The 16,055-nt window shown below is 40.2% G+C and overlaps 2 protein-coding genes across 5 annotated transcripts in view; one reads left to right on the top strand and one right to left on the bottom strand.

Annotated features, from left to right (window-relative positions):
* pamr1 (peptidase domain containing associated with muscle regeneration 1) overlaps nt 1–6,377 on the bottom strand; it is a 70,160-nt gene extending 63,783 nt beyond the window's left edge. The window contains exon 1 of the mRNA XM_034141270.1: nt 6,239–6,377. The gene's annotated coding sequence lies outside the window, so the exon portion shown is untranslated. The remainder of the gene's footprint in view (nt 1–6,238) is intronic.
* Nucleotides 6,378–6,388: 11 nt separating this feature from the next.
* The window catches only part of trim44 (tripartite motif containing 44), a 44,259-nt gene continuing 34,592 nt past the window's right edge, over nt 6,389–16,055 (top strand). The window contains exons 1-4 of one of the 4 annotated variants that reach the window (XM_034141274.1): nt 6,389–6,583; nt 6,951–7,034; nt 7,380–8,061; nt 9,783–9,860. In XM_034141274.1, coding sequence (XP_033997165.1) covers nt 7,417–8,061; nt 9,783–9,860 — 723 coding nt within the window. In that variant the 5' untranslated portion in view covers nt 6,389–6,583; nt 6,951–7,034; nt 7,380–7,416. The remainder of the gene's footprint in view (nt 6,584–6,950; nt 7,035–7,379; nt 8,062–9,782; nt 9,861–16,055) is intronic. The other 3 variants (XM_034141275.1, XM_034141272.1, XM_034141273.1) reach the window with 3 other exon arrangements.

Below are 16,055 nucleotides of genomic sequence, written 5' to 3' on the forward strand. Positions count from 1 at the left end.
CTAAAAAAGACATCTCACACCGTGTCAGATTTGGGTTATTTTGGGGAGGTTGAGATAAATCATATTGTTTGGTGGATGCAGTTTGAACCAGAGTAGCAGCATGGAGGTCGGATCGTCACCAAAATAAATAAATAAGTGGTCCGAAAAAAGTTAATAACAAAAACAATACACATAACCTTCCTTAGGCAGTGTGTTTGTCCCGGGGACAGGAGACACCCCCTTGATGAGAAACTGTAAGAAATGATCGGGGAATCCCTCCGGAGTGGAGTCATGACGACTGGATCTGAATTATTTTGTTGTATTTGGTGGTTTGTGTTCCAGCTGTCGATCAGCAACTATATATCCATAATCCACCAGTTAAAGGAAATACAACTAATGTATTGTGTTATATTAGCTGTACAATTGACCACATATGGTGTTCTTAGTTTCCATACCTCCTGTGTTTTACGAGCGACTTATCAAGTCTTGGCAAACGGCATAAAACACGATTAAACGTGATAGTATATAAAACCATGCTCGTATCTACAACCTATAGAAATGCAAAACGGCGTCAGTTTAGACGTAATTCTGTCCTCCTGCTTACCGCATCATTTATGAGAAAACATTTCATAACATTAACACAACATATTCGAGGTGGTTTTAAATAACATATCCGTATTTATTTATTTCTCCAAGTTATGTTTTTGTGTGCACTGAGGAGTCTCAAACAGGCGTTTGTTTAATCATTTTAAGATTGGCTTTAAATTAATCAATGTTTGAAAATGAATTCTTCATATTTCATAAATGAGAGGTAACATTTGATTTATGGTATTATTTCCACACATTTCTCTCCATTCTTCCTTCTGCCAACGGTGTCGCAGTTTCTCGTCTCTCCCGTTTGTGTGCTTAGTGCGTACGCATGGGTTAGAGTTTGCGTGGAGGACCGCACATTTTCCCATCAAGTTAGAATTTTATAAATCGCAAACATTGCGTAGAAACTGGCGTACGCCATTTTTTGAGCGTATATCCCTTTATAAATGAGGCCCCTGAGCTTTCCTAGTCAGGCAAATAATCTACTTGGCATAGGTAATGATGTTAGTGGAAATTGGCATGTTGGTTTTGGTTAAAACTGTTGTTGCTAATAGACATTTAGATAAGATGTTTTGTTGTCCTCACATGGATGATAGGAAAACTTAATTAAAAAAACATATTTATATTCGAAGATTGTGAAAAGATCCAAATCAATTGCGCATATCTCATTAAGAATCCAAAAAGTAGACGATATCTTTTCTGAAAATGTATGCAAATTGCAGCAATTATTAATTCCAGACTTACTTTTAAACATAGTAACCTTTACAATTCAAATTGTATGAAACCTATGGAGAAAAAAAAAAAGAACTTTTCCATTTTCCACCTCCAACTGTTGCTCAAACTAAGCTATATGCTCAACACAAATTTATAAAAAATAATCCATCTATACTACCTGAAATGCTCTCCCATGTGTAACCAATAAATGAAAGGACTACTGATGTATGATACATTTCAATTTGCCTCAGGAATACAAGCCAAAGCTTAATTGCCTCCACACACTGAACTGTGCAGTGAGAATTCAAAGTCATCATATTAGCCGTGCTGGATGTTTGGTTCTGAACAACGTTATTACCGACGTCCCCCGGCTCCCTATTTCTGCAGCTCTGAAAAAAAGTAGACAGTGAACCTTGCAGAAAGCTGCCGGTTGTATATTGGCAGGCCTACGACCGGTGGTGTAAGACAGTTACGTGGTTACAGAGTGTGTGTAACAGGCCGATAAGAGCAGTGTTGGGATAAAATAGAGGTGGGGTACGGTGAAGGAATATATGCCAGGCCAGTCATGGTGATTCACTCGGTTCATATGCTTTGTGCTTTCTGTCCCACTTCATGTCTCTGTGTCCATCTGATATCATGCGTCATGTGTCTTGGAAAAGCCTAGCAGAGATTCACTTCATGGAGATTTGGAAAATACTCGAACAGAAGAGACTTTACTAGATAAACTGTATAAAAAAGGCAGTGGGAAAAAGTGTCTGCTAATCATTATCTTCCAGAGATTTTCATAAAACCAACTAAATAATAGAACAATGCATGCGTTCCCCATAAGTGTGTGAATGATACGTACAAATAACATGGATTTGTGGTCACAATAAGGACTGTTTCCTTGCAAATATACACAAATTCAAAGACTCATAATTCAATAGCTTTGTAGAACCTGGGCTTACAAAAACAGTTGTGATGCAGTACTCTCTGGGGATTATTGATTAAATGACTTATTGATGGAAGGCTGCAGCCCCGAAGCTTGATATTGATTCTGGGTTTCCAGGGAATAGAGGAGACAGCCATAAAGAGATGTTGTAACTCATAATAGCCTTGCAGAGGCTAATAGGACATTGTGAATAATGTGGTACCATAATCTGAGCAGGGCTATATTGCTCATAAAGTCAGAATTTTGGTAGTGCATGCAAAAACCCATGTCAAGTTTTTGTTATCATTATGGGGGACTTTGACTCTAGCAATACCAAAACAATGGTTCAACAATCCAACCTGTAGCCTCTTAGAGGAACTTAAAAATGCAAAATTCCCTCAACCTTTAACTCATATTCTCCTAAAGTGTAGGAAGTGGCCTTCTTCTCAGCCTCACCCATTCTCGCAAACTTGAGTATTTCTGTGTTTATGACGAAGCACTGAAAATATGTTTTCTCCTTCTCTAAAGAGACAAGAAGGCGAGAGGGAGACAGAGAGAGAGAGATAAGTGTAGATATGCCTTTGGCAGTAGACGGTAATGACTTGCTGCTTTGCATGATACAAATGATAATGTGTTCTGGACGTATTTATGATAGAGCGGCCATTTGAAAAATGTGAAACTGAGGCTGCGGCCTAGCAATTTGTAAATATATGACCTCAGTTCTGAGGCAGACATTACAGCTTTAAGTTAGATTAATGAAACTGAAATAGGAACTTCACTCAGGTGCTGAGAAAAACAAAAAAATTGTTTCTATTCAGATGAACCTCTGTACACCTTGTTTTTTACACTGAAGTTGTCTCATCATTTTTACCATGATAATATAATCACAGTTGGCTGTGAGATAATGCTGCAGAATATAAAGAAAGTCTGATTTATGACAGCTATGGCCCGTCCTACAATACACCAATGGAGCTGAAATCGATGCTGGGAAAGTTCACGACCCTATTAGCAGGGGGTGGAATCATAACAGGTCTTAACTTAATGACGAGAGGTGTTTGAACTGAAGTTCTGCAATGCAAGTAGAAAAAAAAAAGCTTACATTCATGCCAATCAATATTCTCGAAAACCATTGCTGAAGACATTTCAATTATATTTAAATATCTACATTAACTAAAGGCTTGAAACTTTAAGTAAATATCAAAAAATGTATGCACAAAATCCACAAGCTAGGGTGGACTAAATATAGGTTTTGAGTGCATTCTTAGGAGAATATTGTAAGATCTTGATATTACAATGTCTTGGATGACACATTTATCAAATAAGTCTGTATCTATGTCCTTCATATGTGCTCTGCTTACAAAATTGTCTTTTTCTTCTTTCCTCACCTGCATCTCACTGCTCACTGCCTCTGATCATGCTTGACAGCTGTCCTTCCTTTACCTTGCCCTACGACACACACACATACACATTACTGAGCAAGTGCAGCACCAGGGGCATATCTCGCAAAGCAAAACAAAAAATGTAGCAGGTAAACTCCATCTGAGCACAATTAAATGAATCCCTCTTTACTTCAGTCTGTGTTCTTAACCACTTTTGAAGGAGTTAACTTAAAAGGTTTTATTCAGCAGGGTTGAGTTATACTGCAGCAAGAAAATGGCTCCAGGAAGCCACAAACAACCTTGCAAAACAGCATATTGATTGTGCTTTATGATGCACAGCTATGACAGGTTAAGGGATAAAATGGGGAGTTGAGAGACAGAATCAAATATCAACAGATTAAGGGTGAGAGAGAGAAGTGCTCCTCTGACAGACCGGTGCTGTTTGCACTGACAGAAATTTCATCTAGAAAGGACCACATGCCAATAAAACAATGTTAGAACTGACGCATTAGGTAGAGCTTTCTGTCTGCTCTCTGTGTGTGTCTGCCAAACCTCCCGCCTTCACTCTTGGTGGCCTTTTCTCAGAGCTTGGCATTTTTAATGTTGCCAACTTCGAAGCACAGGCTTTTTACGAACTGTAGAAACACAATTTAGCTAAACAATTTAGCCCCAATTGTGTGTCACATTTTATTCCACTGCAATCCCTTGGTAACGGAAGAACAAATCAAAGTTCCCATTAGTAGCCACATTTTGTATTTATATTGAGTGCTTATTCTAATGAATTGCAAGTCAATGAGCCTTTTAATTGTTTTCAGTTATATGCTGTGGCAAGATAATATTGTCCCTTACTGTTTGGCAGTTTATTGCTGTGAAACATTTTAAATAAGTCAGATGACCGTTTAACTTTCCACTGACCATGTGGTTTGGTTCATTACTATTACTAATAGATCATTTATGGTTGGAAGTGCAAACTCATTTGTGCTCTTATTTCTGGCCAAAACTCGGATCAGAATCATTCATACATCATACATTTAACAGCCTCTGTAAACACATTTTAATTTCAAAATAAGCATGGCTTAAGGAAGTTTCATGCCAAGGCAAATTTTAATTTACCAGTAAAATATGTTTTAATTGAGTCATTCTTTCAGTTAACCTTTTAAAGGAGCAATCCTCCTCAAAACAGCTAAAAACGTTGGCAAAAACAGCATTATCATCATCATCCATATAAAGTGGATGCTCGGGGCTTGGAATGTAGTTTATAGTTATGTATTGTGTGCCATTCAAATCACAGTTGCAGTAAACAATTGTATGCCAAATACTGCTTGTCTGAAGCCTAGCTCAATAGCCTCTTTAGATCTCTCAACAGAGAACAGCTTGTTTTTCCTCATCTCTCTGTCTCTCTCCAGACTTCTAATCCTGCTCCATTGTCTCTGTGCTGGTTTATGGAGGGTAAGGAAGGACGTGTACAGAAGGGAAAGCAGACATCATAATTAGAAACTCCCCATTAACCAGCGGTGTTCAATTTCACAATGTGTTTACCCTTCAATTTGAACCTTATCCTGTATTCAAATATATAGGGCTACATTAAGTTCAGCCTTGTGCCTGCCATTCACTTTGCAGTAATTTATTTTTGAATGCATGCATGAACAATAACAGGCACTATTTTTAACACTACTTAAAGCTCACAAATAAAACCGGATTGCTTTTCAATTGATATAGGCCTGATATTGCTTGAGTTATTGTTATCTAATCACCAGGTCCTTATATTGACATTAATGTTGTTAAAACGTTGGCATTGATGATTATAATACGAATAACAGCAATCAATTGTGTTTTTAAACAGAAGACACATTTTAGAAATGTGGGGAAAAGTCTGATATCTAAGGTTCATTTCAAAGACTCATTATCAAATTCTTACTAGCAACAAAAGAACATAAGCTGATCTCTTAACACGAGTCATTAATTTTGTATACTTTTCTGGAAAATTCTTTCTACAAAACAATGTTATATTGCATTGGTTGAGACCATGTTTGTTTGTTAGGTATTCAAAGTACTATGATAACTAATTATTATGACTTGTACATTACACGATGACTACCATGTCATCATATTAATCTAAGCAAGCCTGTTATTTGAGCGTGCAAAGTATACATGCAAGGTTTCAGGAATGTCTGCAGTTTTATAAAACAACCATAGGCTATAAAGACTTTTTTTTCTTTCTTATTTTTGATGAAAACAGGAGCTGATCATTATAGCTAATGTTAGCTTAAATGCACACATGAGTTCTAGGAACATACTCTGCCATCATGTGGTTTCTGTTGAGTTTTGAACATGTTTTTATTATTCTATTCCTATTTTTAGCACAAAGAAAACTCCAACTTAAGATCTAATTATGTAACATGTTTTGACAATGGATGTATAAAGAGAACATGTAAGTCGGTGTTAGCCAAGATAGCTTTTATTTTTTTGTTGCCCGATTTGAATGGCTTAAAAAATCAATTAACGTTAGCTTACAGCTGCGGGTAATGTTAAACATACGTACAATTAGACACATTAAAGACCATAAGCGGTGATTAACATAACACAATTATTAAAACAAAATCGCTCATGACAAAACTACTAGTTTAAATATTAACGTTGCAACTGTAAGGAGAGTGTTTTTCACCTGCCTCCGGTAAGGAGTTTCACTTTGTTTGTAGTGCTTGCTTGTCAAACGGGTTTTCTCTCTCCAGCCTCTGCGTGTCTCTACCGTTCACATACACACAGGAGACTACAAGCAGGAAGTAGAAAAAAAAACAGACAGGAGCTCATGAAAACAAGGAAGTAAACGCTGTCGGATCGAAGCAGGAGCCCCTTTTATGCTCTAAAGTGAACGCAGATCCGTCGACAGCTCAGTAATAGAATTCAAAGCACCACGGCTGTGCTAAGGAAGTTAGCCGTCAAGCTAATTCCTCCACTTATTTTCACAAAACAAGCCTTAGACGGAGAAACAGGAAGGAGACAAAGACATGTAAGTACACTGCAGAGTTGCAAACCGGTAAACCCCACAGGAATAGGGAGAAAATGTCTGTGTATGTGTGTGTGAGGAAGCACTGTATGAATGTCTGAGAGAGAAGTAGCAGAGAGAGAGAGAAAGCTGTGGCAGAGGGGGAGTCTTTTCTCTGCATTACAGCATCTTTCTTCCGGTTGTTTGTGTCAGCAGTGGGGAAAGAGTACACAGACATAGCCCAGGAGAGGAGGGCTCAAAGGAGGAATGGAAAGTGAGGAGAAAATGAGGGTTCTTTCTGTGTACAAGTCATGCACCTCTGCCTAAAAGGCAGAGGTGCATGACTTGTACACAGAAAGAACCTTTCTCTCTTTCCTTTTCACCCCTGCAGAGTGAAGTGAAAGTAGGGTGAGAGGGCATGAAGATAAACAAACAAAAGACGTAAAGGTCAGGGCCTGGTGCCATGCAGAGGAAGGTGAGATAAGAGTAGCGTGGGTGTTTGGTCATGCCCAGGGTATAGCCATACTCAGCACTTTCTGTTTTCTGAGTTAGTAAACAAACTGTGAACACAAAGACAGTAAGGTGACTGCAGATGGGGTGTCCGTGTTTATTGTCCTTGCAAAATGATGATTTTGTGTAGATTGTGTTGCTCTGGATGTTGTTTCTTTGTGTGTACCCCTCCATATATCCTCTGCTAACATCACATCAGAGGGGATTAGTCCAGAGGATCTTGGACTTTCCCCTGTGCAAATATGAGAGCTGTTCACAGAAGGTCACAACTATTAATATCCTGTCCTCTACTCTGTGTGTCTCCTATAAGATTAGTCCTTTTATCCCCAGAATTATTATCAGCCACCATGGACCAAAAAGGGGAACCCCAGGATGGAGCTGTGGGGCTGAAACATGAGGAGCTGCCACAGATGGATGGGTCATGTGATGCCTGCGAGCCTGACGAGGCCCAACCGGCCACACACGTGTGCTACACCTGCAGCTTCGCCTTCTGCTCTGTCCATGCTGACAGACATGCCAGCAGCACACATCACCCCATAATGCCTTACAATCACGAGGGGACACAGGATAATGGACTTGGCAACAGCAGAGACTTTAGAGTCGGAGATGGAGCTGAGGATGAGGCTGGTGTGGAGAGGGCAGCTGGGATGGGCGCTAATCAGGACATGGCGCTTCTCGGAGGGGCAATGGCTAAAGGCGATGAGAGTGGTGATGCTGTGGAAAAAGATGGAGCTCAGAATGGCGTGCAGCTGGAGGCTGAGCCCGGCGATGGGGCAGAGGGCGCAGAAGCAGGGCAGGAGGCCGCGGCGGCCGGAGAGGCTGGGAAGAATAACAACGTGACAGTAGAGAGACTGCGCTGCAAGGAGCATGAGCAGGAAGGCTCCCTCTACTGTAAAAATGATGAGAAAGTCATCTGCGTGGTGTGCGCCGTGCAAGGTGAGCACCGTGAGCATGAGATCATCACGCTGTATGAGGCCTACGTCTGGCAGAAGGTGAGTCACACACTCGGAACACATCGGGTTAGGTATGGGCAATATATTGATGCTAATATCATTATATCCAAATCCAAATAATGATTATATATTTTTATAGGCCTGCATAACATAATCAAAATGTTCACAAAATCACAATATGGACTAGTACAATATGCAAATCGCATGAAGATATCATTCTGAATGAAGTATTGTGGTCCTTCAGAGAAGTCCTGCCATACTAACAGTACTCTACTCACTTAATTAAAACCCTTTATAACCGTTAATTTACTTAATGATTTAATAATAATGTGAATAATTTTTCAAAGTTTATCATTCCCTCTGCCTCTGATATCGCAAGTCGCAATATCAGTCAAAATATCGCAATCAGTTATTTTTCTCCAAATGTGATGTCATGATCAACACTGCAATCTCAACAAGATATTTGTTAAAAAAGACCATGATAAATACATTTTGTCATATCACCCAGCCCTATGACAAGTGTGCATAAGGTAAAACTCCGCTGTTTTATTTACAACATGCTGTCTACTGTAGTTGAACACAATGTCTTCAACTCTGAACTCTATGACATAAAGTATTCAAAACATTGTCTATCTGGTTTGCATTTCAAATTCAGGCTAAATAATATGTCAACAGCTGTAGGCTATGCAGTCTTTAAGTCAACTCGTTAGGGCTCTGTAATATTTTAAACATAACAATGTATGATCACCCACATTATCTCATTAATAAATGGATTCAATTACACGGCTACATAAATAATTCCGAGGAAAACTGTGAAATGGAAACATTATGAATATATCCCATTTATGTTTGGCTTGATGCCAATTCACCCTTCCTCCATTTCCCAGATGGCTTTCTGCTTCAGGCGTATTTAATAGGTCTAGGGAGTCAAAAGTCATTGAGTGCAGCATTGCAGTTGGTCCAGTAAGCCGGGCAAATGCGGTGCTGGATTGTGAGAATAACTCCATCATCACTCAGTTCTGCAGAGCATGGTGTTTGTGGTGATTATAGAACCAGAGGCAGATGTTATCAGCCCACTAAACACATTCAGTATGGGTTATTGCACAAAGGACCAATTAACAGCGGTGTGATAGTATCAGAAACCAGGACTTAGTTTTTGGATTAATATTTCAAACATTCAAGGGTTTTGTTTGTGGACACTGAAATAAACTGAATGACAAAAGCGGAGCATTTAGCTGCAGAAGTGACGACCCACATCGTGTGCTGAGTGTAATTTACAGAGCACGAGTTTTGTCCTTTACCCTGTGAATGCACATCTGAAAAACAAAAGTAGAGCAGTACAATTTAGTGGTCTACTCGTGCATCATGGCCACATATGGAATTGATTGATGAGACACACATGCACATACACACAGCCTAAGGCCACATTATTTACCATAAACCTACTGTAGGTTTTATCCTGCTTACTGTGTCAGTGTATTCATGTGAAAGATCCATTTATCTCGGACAGTATTGATATGATGGCAAACCATAAAAGTCAAAAGTTATCTGTAATTGACTTGTCACAATGGATTTTCTTTCTAAAAGCAAAGATATTTTCATAATATCATTTTGGTAAAAAAATACGATGCATTTTGTCTGTATTTGTATACAGTTATAAACTGATATATAAGCATACAGTAATTTGGTTCTCCTCTAAATGATTAGTGGAATGACGTACTAATGTTGAAATGTTGTGTGTTTGTGTGCCCCGCCTGTAGAGCAGGGAGGGGTATGACCTGCTTGGCTGTACACAGCGGATGTCTGAGACAATCAAGACCAGGTGGACCAACCCCGAGGTGAGTTCAAACCCCTGCTCGCAGAACAGTGAGTCCATTCCTAACACAAGTTACACAGTCAGGGCAATATATAGAAACCCTTCCCAAAGGACTTGAACTCGACTGTTCTCATTAAGTAAGGAGCTCTTATCAAGTGAAGTAGGAATTGATCTGCAGTAATAAAAGTTTGACTTGACCTTCTTGCAAGGAATGAAAGCAGTGCATCAGCCTGATACATTTACTCTGCAGACCCTGAAGGTCTATTTTTTATATTTAAATGTATATATTGCAGCTTCCCAGGTCTCTGCCTTTCCTAACAGCCAAGTTACAGTGTGACGATCTAATTTGCAGACCATGAATCTTTTATTCATATTTTTGTTCCATCTTGAAAAAGCTAGTATTTTTATAAAATAGGTTATGTCTTATAGGAATAGACCATCTTATTATCTTTTATCTCTGGTAAGGATATGTTTTCATCTCTCAAAGCTCATATCAGGGGAAAGGAATCAAATGTGAAAAACAGTGATGAGGCTGCATACATATTAATGGAGGACAAGAGGCGTAACCTAACTCGAAAGGCCTAGATTGCTGTGCGTCATTCAGCCTGTCAGCTTGCGTTGCCGGGGTAGATAACAAAAAAACGTTGGTTGAACCTGGTTTCAAGACATGATGAGCCATAACAAAGCAACACAGAAACAGCCATTACTCATTTCTAATTCATTGTGTACAGCAGTAGCAGTATATAGACTGCAGCGGGGAAGCATCCAGAATGAGATAAAGAAGGATTTGAAAGAGATTATGTCATAAAGGCGTTGGGTAGAAAACATGAGAGACAATTATTTCCATCCATATATTTATCATGCAGTCCCATTCACACATCACATACCTTGCCTATTGGTGTTCTGCAGATATAATCCATCTTAAGGCAAAGGAGTGATGGCATCATTGTGTGATGACTAAATCATGAAAGGTCAGATAGGCTTTTTCTGACTCAGCCCTTCTGTGCTAGTTCAGAGGTTGTATTTTCAAAGAGACTTTGATTTAACATTTTTATGTATACAATTGAAAGGAATGAAGAGGAAATGTGGCTCACAAATGTAATATTTATTACAGGGCTATTTTGGTCTACATATAATTCACTTTTTCATTTCACACACACTTCTATACTCATACAACCAAGGTTTTCCTCATCTTTATACTGATGGCATTGTTGCAACCTTGAGCAAAATCATATTATGTGGTAGTAACTGACAGAGGTCACACACATTGGTTTGTGTGGCTCAGATTGTACCAGCCAATCTTGTGAATTGAAGACATGAAAAAAGAGTCACTAGCTCAAGTTATGTTCTTAACTCCATTTCAACATTTCTGTGTGACCTTCATCAGGTTGCCATCTGAAACGCAGCATGCCTGGTCACCTCTTTCTTAATAGCAACCCCAAAAAAGCTGCAAACTGAAATAGCAACCCAAAAAAAAAAGCTGCAAACTGAATTTTCATGCCAAGTCAACCTTGAAAACAGTGGCAGTATTTTCCATTACAGATGCCATATTGAGGTCATGTTGTGCCACTGAAAATAAAACCTTTGCGCAGACGGTTATGTGTTATGCAGTGAGAGGTGTTACAGTGAGCTACAGGATCAGGTCTCAGCTACTTAGCGTCGACACAGCTGCACCTGCTCTCTCAACCAACCCCTGCAACGCCTGTTCTGCCTTGTGCTCTGCTTAAAATACTGTGCGTGAACCCACCAGAGAGCAGTGGCACACCGGAGAGTTGCTCAGTACCTGCAGAGACGTGACCCAAGCACAGTGGCATAATGAAGAAGGTTAATTTGGCTGGCCTGCCTGAGAGGTAACACTTTTACCGGCAGCCGGCACCCCACCTGAGTTCATGGCGATTATCATACTGAAATATCAATGCTGCCCCAAGGACTTCCTGGACATTCAGTGTTGTGCTGTTCAGCTGTAGAGGTGCAGTGTGCTCGGCTAAAAAATCCACTTTCCTGCTCACTCAGAGGCCACTATGTGAGAGACCTTTATGTGGATTTGTCGGCGTATCCACTCTGCTCTCTGAAATGTCAACGTTTGTTATTATGCATGACAGGCGACCATCAGAGTGACGGCTCCTGGTTGTCTGTGAGAGAGAGAGAGAGACAGGGGAAAACAAGAGAAAGACAGAGGCTGGAGGAGCTTAAGTTGTGTGATATTGACTTCCTAAATGACTTCGGAGGGGAAGAGGTGTGAGCAGCTGTCAGTAAGGGGGTGGAAGGGTGAATGCAAATATTTAACCCTTAGCTGGTGTTTTCTTATTAAAACTAGCCTGCATAATTATCTACTTTCCTGCAGGTACAGTGATTGTAATCTCTCAAAGCTCATATCTCCGCTCTCCACAGGGGAATGGAATTTAATGCAAAAAAAACCAGTGATGAGGCTGCATACATATTAATGGAGGACCGGAGGCGTAACGTGACATGAAGGACCAAGATTGCTGTCTGTCAGCTTGCGTTACCTATCGTCGAAGAGCTGGAAATGATATGTGAATCATGTTGTGGCTTTAGCAGGTAGTCAGCGTATTTATCTCGCTCTCATGTTTTATTTACTCATTTTGCCGGGCAGGGTGTCTGCTGAGATGCACACAGCCTGTGGAGCCTCTCTCTGCAGCTACAGAGAGAAAAGTGGGATATCTGAACAGCAACATCAGCCCATTCACAAATGTGCATGTGTGTGCAGGAGCTACATCCGCTTTCCTCGCCTGATACAATCTACGAGAGAAGTAGACACATTAAGGCTGTCTTAGGGAGCCGAGGCTGAGGAACAAGCGGAAGTGGCATGAAAAGACTTGGCTGCTACTGTTAGGTTTATTCATCCTGTGTTTTCTTGCCCTTCTCTACCTCATTCTTTTTCTTCCTCTCCCCTCTCTCATTGGAGGCTGTCGTTCCCATTCCATCTCCACTCAGAGCGGTTTTAATTGAATTACTCGGTATCATTCCCCAGAAAGTTGCTTGGCTGACATTGCCTCCCTCAAAACTAATAAAAAGGTGCTGGATATTGAAACTCTGCTGTTATAAAACCAAAGGCCTTCTGTCTCATGTTTCCCTCTCTCCCCTGTTCATTCTCTTACTACCACACTTTATATTACTTTGAAGAGCTAGCATTTGACAAATGAACTTGTATTGCTGTGTTGTGTTAGAGGTTTAATTGGAGAATCTCATCTCTGGAAGAGATAAAAGAGAGCGTGAGAGAGTAGTGTTCACTTGGAACGGGGCCACTATTGCTAAGGGCAAGGACAGTTCAGATCCATTTACTCCTAATGTTCTATTAATGCTTTTTAAAAAAGCATCACACAAAACAGATATCGGAAAAAGCAGCGGAACTCGCTCTAATTTCAAAGAAAGTTAACCATTTGAACTCTCGTGCTTCCAAAATGTTAGCTTTTAAGAAATATCAAAGTTGGATAAAACATCTCTTGCAGATCCAAAAATAATATATTCCGCATCTGCATTTTTCATCACTTCATTGAAGCTGCAGGAAGCTTAAATTTAGGGAAATATTCTCGTTCAAGATGGCACTATTTTTTCTGTACCTTTGATGTCTTTGGCATCGTGTCGTGATGTCATTTTGAACAACACATTTGATGTCTGTGAAACTTTGGGATTTAAAGAGACATTTAAATGGCTTTTGGCCACAGAAATGCGTGTGATGATGGACCCACTGATGTGATGTGTCCCTGTAGATGAAGAGGTCAAGATTAAAACTTTGACTACTTTGATATTTGCTGTGAGCTGTTTTCAGATGACTTGATTTAAGTGTGTCCTCTAACCCAGGGGCTCCCAAAGTGGACCCCGAGTGGGGGTCGCGAGATGATTACAACATTTAAAAAAGAAAATAATCAATTTTTTTTTTAAATTATTATCAATAATAACGTGTGCATAGACATTTTTCAGGGGCGGACTGGCCATCTGTATAATTTCCCCGCAGCGAGGCTCCCCCTGTTGATAATCCACTAGCGCAGTGTTTCTCAAACTTTTTCATACCAACCAAGGACCTCTTAACCAATAAAAAAACACCCACGGACCACCTAACTCCACAAATATCCCAAAACAATAGGCCTGCTTACCACTCCAACAGTACATAACAGCCTAATAATGACAGCTTAACCTTCTCTATATCGCCTCGTTCACACAATAAATCAACAATACATGGATAAATGTTCATAAAATGCATCCATTGTTTGTTCTATATGCTTCTTGAAATCCTAAAAAACACATTGTTTTTCTAGAACAGATTACAAATCGCCAGAAAATGGTACAAACAAGTGGCAACATGTGTGACGAAGGTGTTGCGCTGGGCTATATCATGCAATCGAAAGTGAAACTTAAGCTCGCTCCATTGAATACACTAGTGTGTGAAGCTAATTCGATTTGAATGTCTTGCCAGGTTATAATCAGGTGAAGTGTTTGTGGAAATTCTAAGAAGAGTTTTATTTTTAGCGAATCACAGTTCCCAGCTCTCTGATTCTGAGGAAACATTTTCAAACACAAGGAGTTTTTTTTCTTTCCATGGTAAGTCACTTTCAGACCAGCTCGGTGCAGAATACATTGTATATATGAACTCTGAACTGACGTGCCGTTTTGGCATGTGTTTGCAGTACTATCATTCCTGTATTTCTCCGACTATGACAACGCCTGTGTAAAACATGGCTGCTTGGAACCTGTTTGGAGGCTGTTCGCTTGTTATTTCCAACTTTTCTTATCGTGAACTAGGCAGGTTTCCAAATTGCACCATCTTTGTTATGCATGCTCTTGGGATACAATCGCCATACACCTGCCAATTGTAAATGTGTAGACATACACATACAGACAGAAATTCCCTGCTTTACAGATTGATAACAACGGTTCTACAGTAATAATTGAAGTCATTTTAGAAACACAACCTGAATCGAATTTGGTTTTCCTAATCTTCTTGCCTAACATCCTACCTGCTTGAAAAAGAAATTAGCTTTTCCTAATCTGCCAGCCTGATGTCCTGACTCTGCCTGTGCTCTCTCTCTCTCCCTCTCTCTCTCATCCCCTGTCCTTACTCTAACTCTGCCCTTGTAAGCAGCGTGCCACTGTCTCTCCTGAGGCCTCATTTTGTGGCCTCAGCTTGCAGCAATGCAAATGAAGCTTAGTACGCATGAGTGCTCCTCCCTTACTAGCTGGACAAATTCTAAGAGAAATTCTGTCACTGAGTGAAAGGTCCAAGGGCAGAGGGCTCTTGTTCCACATACACAAAGAGCACTGGTCCAGGATCACGCCTCCCATCTGCCACCGAGGCCACAGGGACTCGATGATAGGGCAGGGGGCTCTGTGGAAGTCCCGGAGATTGGGAGATTGGATAAAGGAAAGTGTCAGAGGACAGATAAGATACTAAACATTTTTATGTTACAATTCTTTCGGCCCCACCCATGTTGTAGCTCTGCTCTTAGCTAGCATTGTTCTCCATGATTTAAAGCTTTCCGTCCATTCTCTGAATCCTGTTGTTACCACAACTGAACAAAATGTGGACATTTTCAATTACTTGTGTAGGTAAAATGATGCCATGTAAAGTGAAATGAGACAGGAGGCGTTCATTCAAGATGATCTGTTGTCACCAATGATGCCCAACTATTTCACTTCTGCACCATAAGTATTGTACGAGCCAAAATGCTTATTTGTTGGCTCCTACAAAAAATAAGTGTGAGCTAGGGCAGACATTTTCTCTTGAACGTTTGGTCCTTCAAAGATGATTATTTATATTATTTGCTTTATTCAACATGATCAACCACAACTGAAGCAGTAGGCTGCATTCCTTCTGTGTTTATGTTTCTCTGAACACAGTTTGGAAGTGCTGCGGCTAGTCCATTGGAGACTGCTTTTTTGCCTGTGTTGTGCTTGCTGGTTTATGGCGATATCAGCGGAAGAAGTTTGGACTATTGGAATTGTTTGTACCGCTGTGACCACCACGCACCGCTGAGATCAAACCCTACAAAAGCGACAAGATTGATGTGAATGCTGTTGTGTTGCTGTAAATCTTTTAGGAACGGTGCATACTAGAAAATCCAAAATGAGTGTTAAAAACAGAAACGAGAATGGAATGTGCAGTTTATCAAATGTTGAAAACAGGAAAAGCAAACGTACTCATGGTTCAAGATCCAGATAATCGACCTATACATCTGCATATATATATAAAAGCCAAGGC

Source organism: Trematomus bernacchii, unplaced genomic scaffold (assembly GCF_902827165.1).
Source record: "Trematomus bernacchii unplaced genomic scaffold, fTreBer1.1, whole genome shotgun sequence".
NCBI lineage: Eukaryota > Metazoa > Chordata > Actinopteri > Perciformes > Nototheniidae > Trematomus > Trematomus bernacchii.